The 15,828-nt window shown below is 34.9% G+C and overlaps 1 protein-coding gene across 1 annotated transcript in view; it reads right to left on the bottom strand.

Moving 5' to 3' along the window:
• Window positions 1-15,223, bottom strand: part of GABRG1 (gamma-aminobutyric acid type A receptor subunit gamma1) — a 70,198-nt gene extending 54,975 nt beyond the window's left edge. Inside the window, exons 1-2 of the mRNA XM_058722708.1 lie at window positions 14,508-15,223; window positions 1,273-1,421 (exon numbers count right to left, since the gene is read on the bottom strand). Coding sequence (XP_058578691.1) covers window positions 1,273-1,421; window positions 14,508-14,611 — 253 coding nt within the window. The 5' untranslated portion in view covers window positions 14,612-15,223. The remainder of the gene's footprint in view (window positions 1-1,272; window positions 1,422-14,507) is intronic.
• Between the last annotated feature and the right edge of the window lie 605 nt (window positions 15,224-15,828).

The raw sequence follows: 15,828 nt of genomic DNA, 5'->3' as shown, positions 1-15,828 counted from the left end.
CAAAACATAGAGGAAAAAAAGAATTCTAGCAAATAAGAGAAACTAACAAGCATCTTAAAAAAGAATCCTACAGCAATCATACCTAATAGTGAAGTATGAATTGCTCTCTCTGATACCAGGAACAGTCCAAGACTATTCAAAATGTACTCTAGTCCTACCCAATTCAACATGGCATGAAAAAAAGCATAATTTTGGAAATAAAGTAAAATATTCTTTATTTGCAAAGTAGACACTATTTGCAATGCAGTAATTATTTGTAATGGTCAACTATCTTTATAGAAAATCTAGAAGAATATAACAATAAATGATTAAAATTGATACAGAAATTTCACAAGGCTTCTGAAGACAAAAAATATGCAATTTAGCCATTTTTATATATATTGCTAATGTAAAATTAGAAAATAAATTTTTAAAAATGTATTTACACTTACAACACAAAATCCAAATATATAGAATTAAATCTAGTAAAATATATTCAACATTTCTTCACAGGAAACTATATATACATATATATACATATATACATATATATACATATATACACATATTCATATGCATATGTGTATATATGTATATATATGCATGTATGTATATATGCATATGTGTATTATATATATATATATGTATATATACATACATGCATATGTGTATATATATGGAGAGAGAGAGAGAGAGAGAGAGAGAGGGATGATGCTTATGAACTTGGTATGGTAAAAATTCAATACGGTAAAGATTTCAATTTCTCTATATTGACCATAGATTTAATGCAATCCCAATGAAAATGTTGGCTGATCTATATTTTTTGTTTGTTTTAAAAAAGTCATGGGGGGCACTTAGAAGTTAATTATTATAAAACTTACACTTAAATACAAATGACTGAGAAGAACAAAGTAAGATTACCTGCACTATTACTGGCTTAGAATTCATTAATTAAAACAGTGCTGCACGGGCACAAAACTAGATCCCTACCTACCTTTCAAATAATCTCTTTTAGGAAATATCTCTCAGCTTTTCAGGCAGTTTTATCAAAACTTTGCTGTTGTACTCTTTATTGTAGCAGTTGTAAAATAATTATATCAAAAATATTTATGTCTTTCTTCCCACATCAGACTGTGAATTCTTAACACTGCCAATTTAACTAATAAATTATCAAACTTAACAGTCTCTGACATACATCAGACACTCAAGGAATATGAGTTACATGATTAAAATGACATCAGTAAATAAGATTTTCATAGTCACCAAAATCCCAAACAGATAATTCAAACTTACCTCCTATATCTGGGCGAAGTTTATTGTCATAGCCTTGAAGCAATGAGTTGAGAATTTGTGTTATATCTCCTTCATGAATCTTTGGTGCCAAGACCCAAGTTTTGTTCACTGTTAAATCCTCATCATCTTCGTCATCCACTTTATCAACACTAAATAATTCAAAAATGATAGAAATTTCAACAAATTGTGTACTTAAAAACACAGTTTAAGATAATCATAATTCTTATTTCTTTGTTAGGAAATAGTAAGAGGAGAAAAAAAGCATTAAAAATATTTTACATTCAGTAAGACTGATACTTTCTTCAGATGAATCATGCTGATATAATAATACTCAAAAATTAAGAATTCAGTACAAGAAGTGTAGCACATAATTTTTAAATAATAAGTTAAATCTTGACCACATCCACAGTTGTCATTTAAGGTCATAGAGATTATGCACTGGAAATGTGAATGATGGTCTTAGATTTGCACAGTATAGAATCTGCACAACTGTTTATGGTGACTCAATCACAACACATCCCCCCAAAAAATTAAAAGGTAAATAAATACAGGAAAAGTTGTAATAATTGCTGTAGTGAGATATTTAAAAATTCATGTGTAGAAAAGAAGAATAAAGGAAAAAGTATTCAATACATCTATGCCTCTTCTTTCAATTCAGAAGAACCTAGATATCATATTCTAAGAACTTTTTCAAAGATTGTCTTGTCATCAAATCTTGAATGGGTGACTCACCTGACATATATGTAGGGGGACACGACTATCAAGTTTTATGAACAGAAGTGAAACTTTAGAAACCAAATAACACCATTGCTTTCATTTTGTAAATGAGATAACTGAAGACAGTAGGGAACTAGCCAATGCACAAACTCACTTTTATTAGGAAAACTGAAAAACAAGTCCTAACTAACTCTTCAGTTAATGCTTCCTACTACACCCCTGTGTTTAACAAGCATAAGGATGCAGCTTAATCCTGCGTTGTGGTAGAAAATGCAGCAATATAGATATTCATCTACAATTCATCAGAATTAACAAACTACTCTTCATTATTCATAAAGAATGCCATCCTCAAATGAGTATGATCATCCTAGACTTAACACCTACTCCAGCAAATCTCAGCCTTCCAGTGAAAAAGGGTCAAAAGGATAAACACATTGGTGAAATTAGGTAAATCCAAAATACATCAGTTATTTCCAAATATTTCAGAGATAGGCTTCCCTCTAGCAGTAAACATGCAAATTTATCTCAGTATCTTTAGTTTAATTTTCCACACTATCCATTTTGATTTCTTTTGCTTTGGACCTAAAACATCTTCGCTAATGCAGCCTTCCCCCTCTTTATCTTTTAAAACCTTTTTCCAGTTTGATTGAGATATAACCAATGTATATTATAGTACAAATTTAAGGTGTACAACATAATTGTATGTATATTTAAAGATAATTACCACAATAAGCTTAATTAACATCCACCCTTTTTATTCTTAATGAGTACAAATTAACATTATAAATGAAAACTTCATCTTTAAAGTATCGACTAGTCATTTCTTCTCCATTGTAATTCTATTGATGGTTATTATCAACAGATAATGGAGAGGACTATTATTCTCAGTATTTCTTCTCTCCTTCCTGTCAGAAAATTATACTCACTCCACTGACTTCTAATTTGGTCATGTGACTTGAAATGCTCCTTCCTTGCTGGAGGATTGTACTTCCCTGTTCTACTGAATTCAGGGGTGGCCCTGTGGTCTGCTTTAGCTAATGGAATATATGTGGCCTGCATCACTACGGAGCAGATTTGATGTCAGAGCACAGTTCATCATATCTCTCTTGTCTTTCTGCCAAATGACCAGAAACATGTAGAAGCTACTCCATTACTTCACTCCCACAGCGAAGGCAACACGGACAGAGCCACAGCTGATCTACAAGGGACATGCATCCTCAGTGAGAAACACTGAGTGTTGTAAGCCACTGAGATTTGGGGGTACTTTATTACCACTGTATACAACTTAAATTCCTACGTAAACTCCAATGGTACATTTAGTTAACAGGTTTTCAATGAAGCACCCATTTATATTATTTGTATTGCTGTATTTAACTTCAAAAAGTATACACTACTGAAATCTAGCTATATGATCATCTTTAAAATAATTTATTTTCTCTCAATGAAATATACACACACCTACATTCATTCATAAACGAAATCACTAAAAATAGTGAAGTATTAAGAGTCCCTGCTGGTGTGTCCTCCAGGAACATTATCTTATCCAATTAGAATTGCTAAGATATTGGCAACAACCCAAATTCTAGAGCATCCATTTCGCTTAAACTCCCAGTTTATGGAGTGAAACATCTGGTGGTTTGAAGCAGGCCACTGAACATAGAAGCAGTCGATCTTTCTTTGAAATATGATTGTAGTCAAATGGAAGTTTCCATGAAAAAAAAAAAGCCTTTTCTATTTTTTAACAGTAGCAATGTCCTGATAATCCCAAAGTACAAGTTCATAGTGATTTATAGTCCTCTTTTCCCAGCTGGCTTGAAGGTAATATGAGACTCTCAGTGCTATCACAAAGCTAACTGTCCTCATTTTTGGCACTAATAGAAAGGAAATTTCATTATGGTTAATTTTTCTGTATCTTCCCTCCAAGCTTTCTAAATTACCTTCGGAATATTCATTAAGTATGTGAAGACCTTATTGGTATTATTTTGGTGATTAAAAAGTACTTGTCATAATTTTAAAAATAATTCACATAGTTGATCTGATGTCTCGATATCTTTCACAGGCTGGGGGATATTTGTAATGTTTACATATGTTGAGTGACTATTCACATAGGGGAAAGAAGTATGATTTTCTTAGGTAACACTGAGAATTTCTTGACTCATGCTCAAGTACTTCTTTTAAATAATTTAACTAAGTATAATTTTATAGTTAGTGGAAATACATTTAGACCACTGAGTATAAAATTTTAATAATTATTATCTTAATGATTGACATTTTTATTGTTACTATCAACTACTGAATACCTATAGTGCATCATTAAGTTCTTACCATGTTTTAGTAATTGTGTGCTAGGTTCTTTCCACATTTTATGTCATTTAATCCAGAGTAATCCCATGAAATAAATATTAATGTTTCTATTTTACAGATAAGAAAAAATAAATTCCTAGAATTTCCAGGATACACCCTTTTAAAAAATAGAACCAGGAATATTGATTAATTTGAAGACTTGTTTTGTCTCTCTCACTTTTTTTCTTTTTTGTTTTTTGGTTTTTTTTTTTGAATTTTCCATAATATCATCACATTTTATCTTCATTAAAAATTTCAGGGTGGTTGGACTGTGAGTTTTCTAATTCATAAGAACACAGCAACTCTTACGGTAAGTAATTAGTATATTTGGATTGTGCATGAATAGGATGCTTAATCTCCATCCTTGAATTCCAAAGGGTTAGAATAATAATTTCAAGGAATCACAAACACATGCTCTGATGAAAAAGACTTTCTAACATGTGTGCTCAACTTCCAATCCAATGCTTTAACTCATTTATAGAGTAAATATCATGTACTACAAATGTGCTAAGTCCTGAAAATAAGACAAAGTTCCTTTACTGATCTAGATTATCTTATTTTTTTAATAAAGGAGAAACCTATTTAAACAAATGACACAGAAAGCCATAACATATAAAGATATTTATTACAGTATTATTTATAATAGCACAAATTTTAGGGGCACCTGGGTGGCTCAGTCGGTTAAGCGTCCGACTTCGGCTCAGGTCACGATCTCATGGTCCGGAGTTCGAGCCCCGCGTCAGGCTCTGGGCTGATGGCTCAGAGCCTGGAGCCTGCTTCTGATTCTGTGTCTCCCTCTCTCCCTGCCCCTCCCCATTCATGCTCTGTCTCTCTCTGTCTCAAAAATAAATAAAAACGTTAAAAAAATTTTAAATAGCACAAATTTTAAATACTAAGAGGATATTTAAGTAAATAATTATAGAGCCCTATGATGTAATGAATGTACCCACTTGATTGATTTGATTGATTGTACCCATTTGACTGATGTACCATACAGATTGAACCGTCTGTAAAAAATAGAACATTATTTTCATGATTTAATGTTATATATAACATATAACAATTTGCTTTTTTCAAAGCCTATGTATAAAATGGCTGAAGATTTGGTGGGAAAGCTGCATAATGAGTATTCTAAGTATTCTACACTAGTGGAGCTATAGAAAATTAAATTTTGTTTGTATATTAATAGTATGCTATGACCTTTCTGAGGAATTTTATAATACAAAGACATGAAAAGGAGTTAATTTGTCATTAACGCCTACCTAAAAAATGAACTGCCTTTCCCTATACATCAGATAGTGTTCGGAAATAAATTTCTAATCATAAACCTAAGTAATTCAACAGAGCGTTTTATAGAGAGAAGCGGGGCTTTATACTCTGCCAAGAAAACAGCAGGGGCAGCCATGAAAATTCACTCCTCAGTTTTCCCTCCATGGGAACGTGGTTGACTGATGGCCCAGCTGCCGGCCCTCTGGACCAGACCTGCATCTACAGGAGACCCAAGGTTCCCTTGGGGGGCTCGTAGCAATAACTGAACGTAGTAGAAATCCTAGTTGTATAGCTCCATTCCTACAGGACCAGGGACTCCTCTAAAGGGCAGCTTATGTGAGACAATTCTCACTAGCCTGCGCAAAACTTGATTAGAAGTCTGAGACTCTTTTGACACAAACTTTCTTTCTCCCCCGTGTTCACAGGTGTCAGACTTCCATTATTATCTGAAGCCTCTCTTTCCTTATGTCCACTTCCTCCTGCTTACCTTACATAGGCATTTCTCTCAAAAATCTCTTGGGGCCCCTGGGCTCAGTCGGATGAGCATCTGATTTCAGCGCAGGTCATGGTCTCGTGGTTCATGAGTTTGAGCCTGGCGTCCGCTCTGTGATGACAGCTCAGAGCCTGGAGCCCTGCTTCTGATTCTGTATCTCCCTCTCTCTCTCTGCCCCTCCCCTGCTCATGCTCTGTCTCTCTCTGTCTCGCAAAAATAAATAAATGTAAGAAAAAAAAATTAAAAACTCTCTTACGTGTCTAATCTCAGCTTGGTATCTGCTTCTCCAAAGCTTCTGCCTCCCACATATTTTTTAACTGACACTGCTAACTATTTACTAAAGAAAAATTTTGAGTCACATACATCAGTGTTGGGTTTTCTTGTTTTTGTTTTTGTTTTTGTTTTACTAGGCTATTTTAATACATTATACAAATCGATCAGTTTATATACTTACTGTTTGTGAAAAACTACTCTAATGAGTTATTACTATTCTTAATAAAACAAGCAAAAGCTTTGAACTAATAATAATTCAAACAGACTAAGTAAACCAAAGTATGCTATACCCTATAATTATAAGGAGAATTACAAACAGAATTGTAATGCTATATATGCTATATCATCTTTATAGAATAATAATTTCAAGGAATCAGAGATTCCTTGATAATTTCAAGGAGACAGAGAAAAATAATATAGGTCTATAGCCAGTCAATCAAGTAATATAACCTGTCTTTCATACATAGGCTAAACATTCATCAGAGTTTGCCCAGGATGGCCGTGGTTTCTATCTGTTGTCCTAGAATAATAATTGCACCCACTTTTACTCACAAAATGACCTAATTTGGATGATAAATTATATAGTCACCCTGTATATAGTGCATATAAAGGTGACTTCAAATGCCCTGGTTCTGACACCTGGGGAAAACTCTTCCATTAATCTGTTTAGAGGGTCAAGATGATACTTCAAAGCCAGGCCTCATCTGTGATCTGTTATGCATGACAGATTAGCCTTTGTTTATAAATTTCAAATATGTTTTTATAAGCATAAGACAAGTGATAAGTTCCAGGAAAGAAACATACCTGTTCTCATGTTTCTGAGTAGGAGATATCCTAATGCCAAAGCCTACAGGAGCTAGTTTTTAGAGACTAGATATTGATTTTAGATCTGAAATTCAAAGAAAATGAAAGTAAACTAAAAAAGCGAATTTTCTTGCTTTCTTTTTTCCTCTATATTCTAGCCGCTAATTTTTTTTTTAGACAAAGCTCCCTTCTACAATTGCAGCTCTGAATCATTTTTATTGTTTGTACAAGTTAGTAGGGAAGCAGAAGAAGTAAAAGCCTGGTAGGTAACAGGGTTACAGATCTGAACTTTCGGAGGTTTAGAGAGGTGAAATGATAGCCCACTCAATTCTATGATTTTCCTTTTAGCACAAGAGAATGTAAGACTCATCACTTAACACACACAAAGAGGAATACTTAGGAAATTTGAGGAAGGAGAAGGGACCCTAACCTGGAACATTAAGTGTGTTCCACTCTGTTTCCAAAGTGTCCAGTATCTAATTCTCCCATAAAATTGACCACACTGCATCTTAATTAACTACTTTATTTATTTATTTATGTTTATTTTGGAGAGAGAGAGAGAGAGACAGAGTGCGAGCAGGGAAGGGGCAGAGAGACAGGGAGACACAGAATCGGAAGCAGGCTCCAGGCTCCGAGCTGTCAGCACAGAGCCTGACGCGGCTCAAACTCATGAACCCCAACACCGTGACACAAGCCCAAATCAGACGCTAAATCGACTGGGCCACCCAGGGGCCTCTTAACTACCTTATTTATTTATGGACATCCCTAAACTCCTTGAAGGCAGCGGTTAAGGTTTTCAATGTTCTATCATTGGCACCCAGACCAGTGCCTGACACCCAGTAGGTGTCCCACAAAAAAAATTCACTGAATGAATGGAAAGAATATTCGAGCCCATCTTGCTGTTTGCAAGTAAAATTAAAGTGAATCAAGAAAACAAATGAAAACAAAAATCATTGGCCTTAATAGAACTTACTAATGTAGCTAACCTAATATAAAATTAATTTCAAAGAACAAAGTAACTTTCTGATACTAGTACTACTGTCAGACTTATAAAATTGACATAAAATTAGTAAGAGGAAACGTAACAGGGAAGGTACAAGTCTTATGTGAAAAAAAACAGAAGACTATCGGAACAGAAACAAAACACAAAGGCAAAGTATATATTTTTGCTACAAGACACTACCGTTAATATATAATCCCCAAATTAGCTTGTAAATTTAATGAAGTTTTAATCAGAATCCCATAGTTCACATGTATGAGGTTAAAATCCTCATAACTAAATAGAAGAATCAGTATGGGAGTTTATAGGAAATTATCGAAAAAAGAATTATTAGATGAAGTTTGCCCTGCCAGAATAAAAAGAAAACATATTCTTACAAGAAGGAAAATAAACCATAATTTTCATTATAATCTATTAAAAAAGTGACCATTGGGTTAAAAGTATATTAAAATTAACACCAAATTCTCTATTGTTCGAATTTATATACATAGACCCTGAGAGAACATACAATAGAAACAGTACAATTCTTCATGACACTCACATTCTCTACGCCTTTGATGTTCTTATGCATCAGATAGAATCTATAATTCTGCTAAAAATTTTACAAAGTGGAGGCATAATATTGAAGCTTATTAAATTATAAAACATATTAAAATATCTTAAAATCGAGTGGAATAAAGATATGGCAATGAGTTCCTCTGAACGCAGAAAAATATACCTTTTTTCCCTAACTCTTAGAATCACAAAATGAGAAATTAAAATATATTCATTGACATAAGGATCCTCTCAGACCATTCACTTAAAAAAGAAGAGAATACAAATGGGTAGAACTGAAACAAGAAAAATATCTTTCTAGTCATTCCGGTTCTGACAATTTGAAGGTTTTTCAAAAAGAACTGTTACTAAGGAAATGTTCTCACTCTCTGTCTCTCCCACTCTTTCTTCTTCACTAATACTGACCCAAACTTATGCCCATGACATTGAGTCCTTTCCCAGAGTTGCAGTTGATGCCAGCCTCTATGATGTCCGCACTATAGTTAGTTCATCTAGAATTCGGAATACCAATTATATAGCATTTTATCATCAACATAAACTACCAGAATGCAGGTTCACTGAGGACAGGGACTCTGCCTTCTTTGTTCTGTACATTGAGCATATATTCTGTTCCATATATGCCCCATACACAGGACACAAATGTTATTAGGGCAAGGATTCTGTCTTACTTACCAGTGCATCTCCAGCTGTCAGAACTCTGCTTAACACGCCGTGGGCCCTGAGTAAATATTTGTTGAATGAGTGCTAATGCTCCATAGATGTTTACTGAGTGAATTAATAGCTAAGACTATTTCCTGAAACATGAGGCTTCAATTGGTTACACTATTTTAGTGTAGATAGAATTAGATTCTGAGATATTTAAAAATAGAAAGAGACATAAATTTCATCTGCCTCCCACAGAGCACAAGAACTCTAACAAGCTTCTGCTTGAAGAAGTCTGGTGATAAGGCATCCATAATTTTGTTAGAGGCCTTTTGTGTTGAAAGAAAATGTGACTTCACGTAGCTTCCACTAGTCAGTGATGGTATGTCTATTATACCTATGTGTAATAAATTCAACCATGATTTTATTTAGCATCCTTAAAAATAAGTTGCCATTCCGAGTCCTCAAGAAACCTTTTCTGGATTCCAAATTCTTGCTATTAACTCTTTATCCTATGGTGTTTTTTTCTAGATCAAGTGTTCCACTTTGTTAAAGGTTTTCTTAAAATAATTAATCTGGCACTATACATAGTATTCCAGATTATGTGATAGCGACACAAATTTTTATACTTACTATGCTTCCATCAACTGCATGGTCTGTCCTTTCTTTTCATCATTCTTTTCATTCCTCTCTTCCTTTCTTCCCCCCTCCATCTACAGTCATGCTAATTGCTTTGACTTAAATTGCATTTGTAATCTGAGAAGTGTGGTGGTTAAGAATGCAGGCTCTGGGCATAGAATTACATGGATTTGAGTGTTGGATTCAGCACTTATTAGCAAGATGTTTAGCGAGTTTAAAAATTGCTGTGCCCCAGTTTTCCCATCTGTAAAACGGGGAGAATAATAGAAGCAAATATTATTCTCCCTTCATACTTGATTGGTAATTTGGCTAAGTATAATGTTCTATGTTGAACATGTGGCTTTAGAATTCTGGAGACATTTCCCCCTTCGGGTATGGCTGGTGAGAAATCTGTTGGCTCTTTAATTCTCTTTCCTTGATTGAGATCTGTTCCAACAGCAGACTCTTCTGTTTATCATTGGCCTTCTGAGTATATATTTCCTTATTGTGACTATAAGATGTTTTGCTTTGATTAATACCATAAATCCAGGCGTTACCATGAGTAAAAGCTGCATATAGGTTGTACGCATATCTAGTCTATTTGCCACTGCAAACACAGCACGTTGCACTTTGTTTGGCATGTAACAGGCATTCAAGAAGTATTTGTTGAACGAAATTATGAATGATCTCACTGGAATCCCAAAGATACCTAATAATGCATAAGGGTTGAAGGACTTTACCGTACTTGAGACAACTTTAACCAGTATAAATTATACTAGAATCACTGTAATTCCCAGAATATCCATCGTTATATCTTTTCAGTTAAAATTTTAAATGCTATGTACTTTGCACAAATTTTCTCTCTTGGTCTTGAAACAAGCTGGAAAGGAGAGTGTCATTTCTATTTTCACAAATGAGGACTCTGTCTCAAAGATTTTCCTGAAATCACCCTAGTGGGAAATGGTGGAGCTAAAACTAGGATTTACATTCTAATGGCCAAGTCCAGGATTCTCAACTGGTACCGTGTGTACCTGTGAATTATTCTCTTGAGGTCCATACATTTAATTTATGCCCACCTTTCCTCATTCTCTCATGGCAGTCATTTATTATATTTTGATATAAATAATTAAATAAATAAATCTTAAGAGCCCTTTTTTTTTTTTTTTTTTTTTTTTTTTTGGTTTTCCACCCTACCTTGGCTCCTCTCCTTTGGGACCCTGCCTTCATTAATATTTCCTTAGACAAATTTTAATCACCTTTATATAACTATAAAATATTAGGTTAGCCTATTTAATGATTGAATGAAAAGTCAAACATGTCCTTTTGTTGCTTAGGCAAAAGCGTGTCTCATAATATATTATGGAATAAAATGGAAGAAGGGCATAACTAAAAGAGTCTAAACACAAGAGATTTATCAATAATGATATTTGCATTTTAGCTTCAAAAGCATTTGTCTCTTAGTCTTTCTTTGAATATTTTATGATCATGGAATATCATTACTCAGTAATTTTGTCTTCAGGTTTGCATTGTATTGTATTAGAAAATTAAGTCAAAAATGTAAATGCCTAAAGAAAAATCATTCACTAGTACCTCCATAAAATATATTACTGAAATTACTTGAAAATAATATATCTTATAAAGCAAATGTATTTGAATATTTTCATTTGGGCAACTGAACGCTAAACTGTATGATTATTGACTCATGAAATTGTTTGAAAAAAAAAAAAAACAAAACAAGTTATTTTCCCTGGGCTCTTCCGGAATATAACTTCTTAGTCAAAGCTTATCATAAATTACTTTTTAAAACAACTAAAACCTCCGACTACTTTTTCAACTCTTGTTAAAAATCGGATTATAATTAGCTTTTCTCAACATTACAAATAAGTCAAATCAGGCTTAAGAGATTTTAACCAACTTATCAAGATGCCATAGAGCCTCACAGAGAATGAAACACAGGTACCATGACTACAGCTTTTAGTTACAATAAGAGGATAGGCTTTCAGAGTTCAGCAATATAAAAATCAATATAGTGTCTCTTCTCTGTGCACTTGATGGAAACTAATGAGGAAGCAAGCTATTGTTTCTGATTAGATATAAGAAATAATAACCCCCAATTTGGTAAATCCCCAAATAGATGACTCTAAAGATTTATTTTAGAAACCAGCATATCAAAATTCTTAAAAACAGAACTGTGATTAGTTTTAGAAAGGCCCCTCAAAAGAAGGAGAAAGGGAGAAGGAAATATGAATGTAAATGGTTTATACATGCTGAAACCAATTATCTCCAACTAAATATTAAAAGGATGAAAACTTCACCACAACTGTAGCTACTTTAAAGTGAAGACACAAACTCTCATTATGGAGGCCCTGAGAGCTAATTATAACAGCAATATATAGCTTTATTTTTTAATATTCTTTTATTTATTGGCCAGAATAATCCAAATTATCTGTAGTCTTGTGATAAAATGAATTATTTATATATACATATTATTTATCTATATATATCTATATCTATCTATCTATATATATCTATATATAATTATTTATCTATATATAATTTTAACTGCATAAGCCTTCTCTCTGACTCATACATAAGGTAAAACAAAGTACATGGAATTTCAATTAGAATTCCACTCTTGAAAACTGCAAAGAAAACCCAGTAGAGCAACCACTGAGGTATTTTAAGTTTCAGTTCAAATAGTAAACATATTGACTACGAGAATGTGTAGAAATCATTAATGATCTCAAACCACCCTTCATTTCCTAGATGAAGAACCTGTTCAAGGAGGTTAGGGACTCTTGACACAGGTGATCATGTCTCCAGACTTCTAGAACCCATCCCTGTCAACTACACTGCACAACTCTTTAATTCTGAGCAGCGTGAAGAGACTTCTGGAGCAAATTATGAGGATTGCAATGTAAATATCCTCAAAAACAAAAGATATTACTTAAATAAAACATCTTTGTAGATAGACGGTATGTCCTTTAAGGATCAGCCTATTAGGTTGCAAGGGAAAGTCCTACTTACAAAGGTAAAGGAGCATACAGGTTGTTATTTCAGAAAGCCACTGGGTAAATTTGTTTTTACTTATGAGAACACAGATTCATTTGTAGTATTATGAAGATTCGTGAAAACACTGATACATGATCTATCAAAATATCTCCTATAATTTTATAATATATTCACAGAAATAAGCCATCATGGTACAACTTATATACCACAAATAATTAGTCGGTAGTATGTTTGTGCCCATGCAGAACATTTAAGTTTCTAAGGGAAAAAGGTAAATAAACTAAAACTGCAATACTTAAAAAAAACATTGCATGTCAAACATTTTCTGACAAGCCTAATATTGCTTAGTATAGCTTAATCCATTTCCTGTTTTTGGAGAGAAAATACAGTTGTTCTATCTGCTGGTAATGACAACAATATTCACTCTAGCTATATACTAAAATTAATCATCATAATAATTTATTTCAGTAATGACACAAGTATAGAGGCATGTTTCCATCTGCATAGTGATTTTATTCTGGAGTTCTAAACAGGATAACATAATATAATAATATAATTTTAAATATGTATTTATACAAAATACATTTACATGATATGTATTGTATATCCAAGACCTAAATAGTGTCTGTTAATATATTTTAATTCCATTCAGCCACTACTCCTCTATACCTGACCATTTTATTTTTCTACCAGAATTATTTCAAAGTTTTATTGGAAGATATTACAATCCAAGAAGCTCAAGTCTTGTTCCTGTTAAATTGGAGGCTTGGGGATGCTACTGTCTCTCTCTTTGCCTCTCTGTCTCTCTTTCTCTGTCACACACACACACACACACACACACACACACCACATTCACATCCATACATTTTTTTCTTACTTGTAGACAACCAATTAAAATAAAAATTATTTACATACCTCAATAAAATATACATGGTTATCTCCAAATTAAATATAGCACACCCTCAAACCCAAAAGATTTTTAAGCCATATGTATAATCTCTCTTGATATAAAACTTTGGTTTTTCCAGAATACCAAAAAAAAAAAAAAAAAGATAAGGGAAAAATCAACGTTACTTTATAGAAAAGCATCATGCATACCATGTTGTGTAACAAGTTTCTAAAATAACTTTCTCTTTAAAATGCAGAATTATCCAGAAAGTTCATCAGTGACATCCATTCACTAAATTTAGTAGCAAAATCATTTCTACTCCCCCTCCCTGCTCCCAGTAACTGACCCTTTACTAGTTTCCACTGTGGCAAGTCACACAAAACAAAACAAAACAAACCCAAACTCAACTCCCCTCTGCGCTTTCACACATAGGTTCCTTTCATTCTATCTGAAAACAAGTAGATCTAATCGGAAAATAAAAGGACGGTAAAAGATCGCACTTGTGCCCAGGGGAATGCAAATTACTTAACTTAGAATGATTTTTTTTTTTCTAAGAAAGAGAAATGAGGGGGGAGGGGGTGGATACCACAGAATAGTTTCAAGTCCTTGAATGTACTCACCAGTTTCCCAAATGCAGGGTCAGTAACAAGAACATCAGCCTCACCACTCTACTTTGGCTCCACAAAAGAAAAGGGGAGAAGAGAGCAGCTTTCCAAGAACCCATCAGGATTGCTTTTTCCGCTCAGTTCTCCCAGCCAGGACTTTTTCTCCCACCTCAGCAGCAGCCGGGTGAGTGAGTACGAGAAGGGAGAGTGTGGGAAGGCAGTACACCTCCCAACCAGGTAGGATGCGACTCCCAGCGGAATGGAGCAGGGGAGCCAATAAGACCGAGAGGATGCTGGCATAAATTATCTGAGAACGAGTTGGGCCAATCTCCGGCCCTGAGAGGCGGGGCTTCTCCTACTAGAAATCGGAGCCCAGTAGGGAAAAGGGCTCCGTCTTTCCAAAAGAAAAACAAACCTCTTCTCTCACGCAGCCTTGGAGAAACGTTTGAGTGGCCTTGACAGATTCCCTCCCTGGGAAAAGAAGTCTCCCTCTTCCCCCTGACCTTCCCTCCTGCCTGACTCTATTTCGGGGGCTGCTGCCTTTTTCTCTCCCGCGTTTGGATTCTGAATCTGCCTTCCAAGGGAAGGCAGTACCTAATCCGTTTCCCCAGGCTCACGAAGGTTCTGCTATTTTTTGTTAATCATCGTTGGTAATTTGGAGTGTCGGCCGGTGTCTCGTTTCTCTTCGCAGACCCAGCAGCTGGCACAATGCCCGGCACAGATGAGCTCTCGGGAGATGCTGAATATATAATTGAATGAATGAATGAGCGGGCTTGGTGCATTCCTGGTAATCACGTTTCCAACCCCCCGCCCCCTTCCGCTGCCCTTATGAGTGAGAGGATTGGCAGTCGCCTCTCCCAGGGCACCAAAAATGATGCTCATGAATAATCCCCGGCAAGAACAATCTCATTTTACAAAAACATAAGCAAAAATTCTATTTTAAAAAGGTCCTCTTAGCCATAGGAGTTGGAGACCTATTACATGGTTAGTCCTTGCTCTCTGCTCCCTCCCCAGTTGGCTTAGCGTTTGTGGAGCTCCAGTGTTTGGTACCTAACTTCAGAGGCTCTGCTTTGAGTTTGCAGCAGAGCCCAACAGTTACCATGGCAACCAGAAGCCTCTGGCAGATTGAACAACTGTACAGACGAAGACAGTGGTGGTGGTGGAAAGCAGTCTCGCTCTGCCCAGCCATCTTCTACCTTTATGCCTTCCTCAATCCCTGCTTCCCACTGAAGCCAACTGGGGTGGAGGTCTTTGGCGGTCTCATTAATCACCCCACCACTACCTGGAATTGACCAGATTCAGGGTGAACCGCATGTAAAAACCACGGAAGTTACTT

Source organism: Neofelis nebulosa, chromosome 3 (assembly GCF_028018385.1).
Source record: "Neofelis nebulosa isolate mNeoNeb1 chromosome 3, mNeoNeb1.pri, whole genome shotgun sequence".
Taxonomy (NCBI): domain Eukaryota; kingdom Metazoa; phylum Chordata; class Mammalia; order Carnivora; family Felidae; genus Neofelis; species Neofelis nebulosa.
This window is presented reverse-complemented; position numbering and strand designations above follow the sequence as displayed.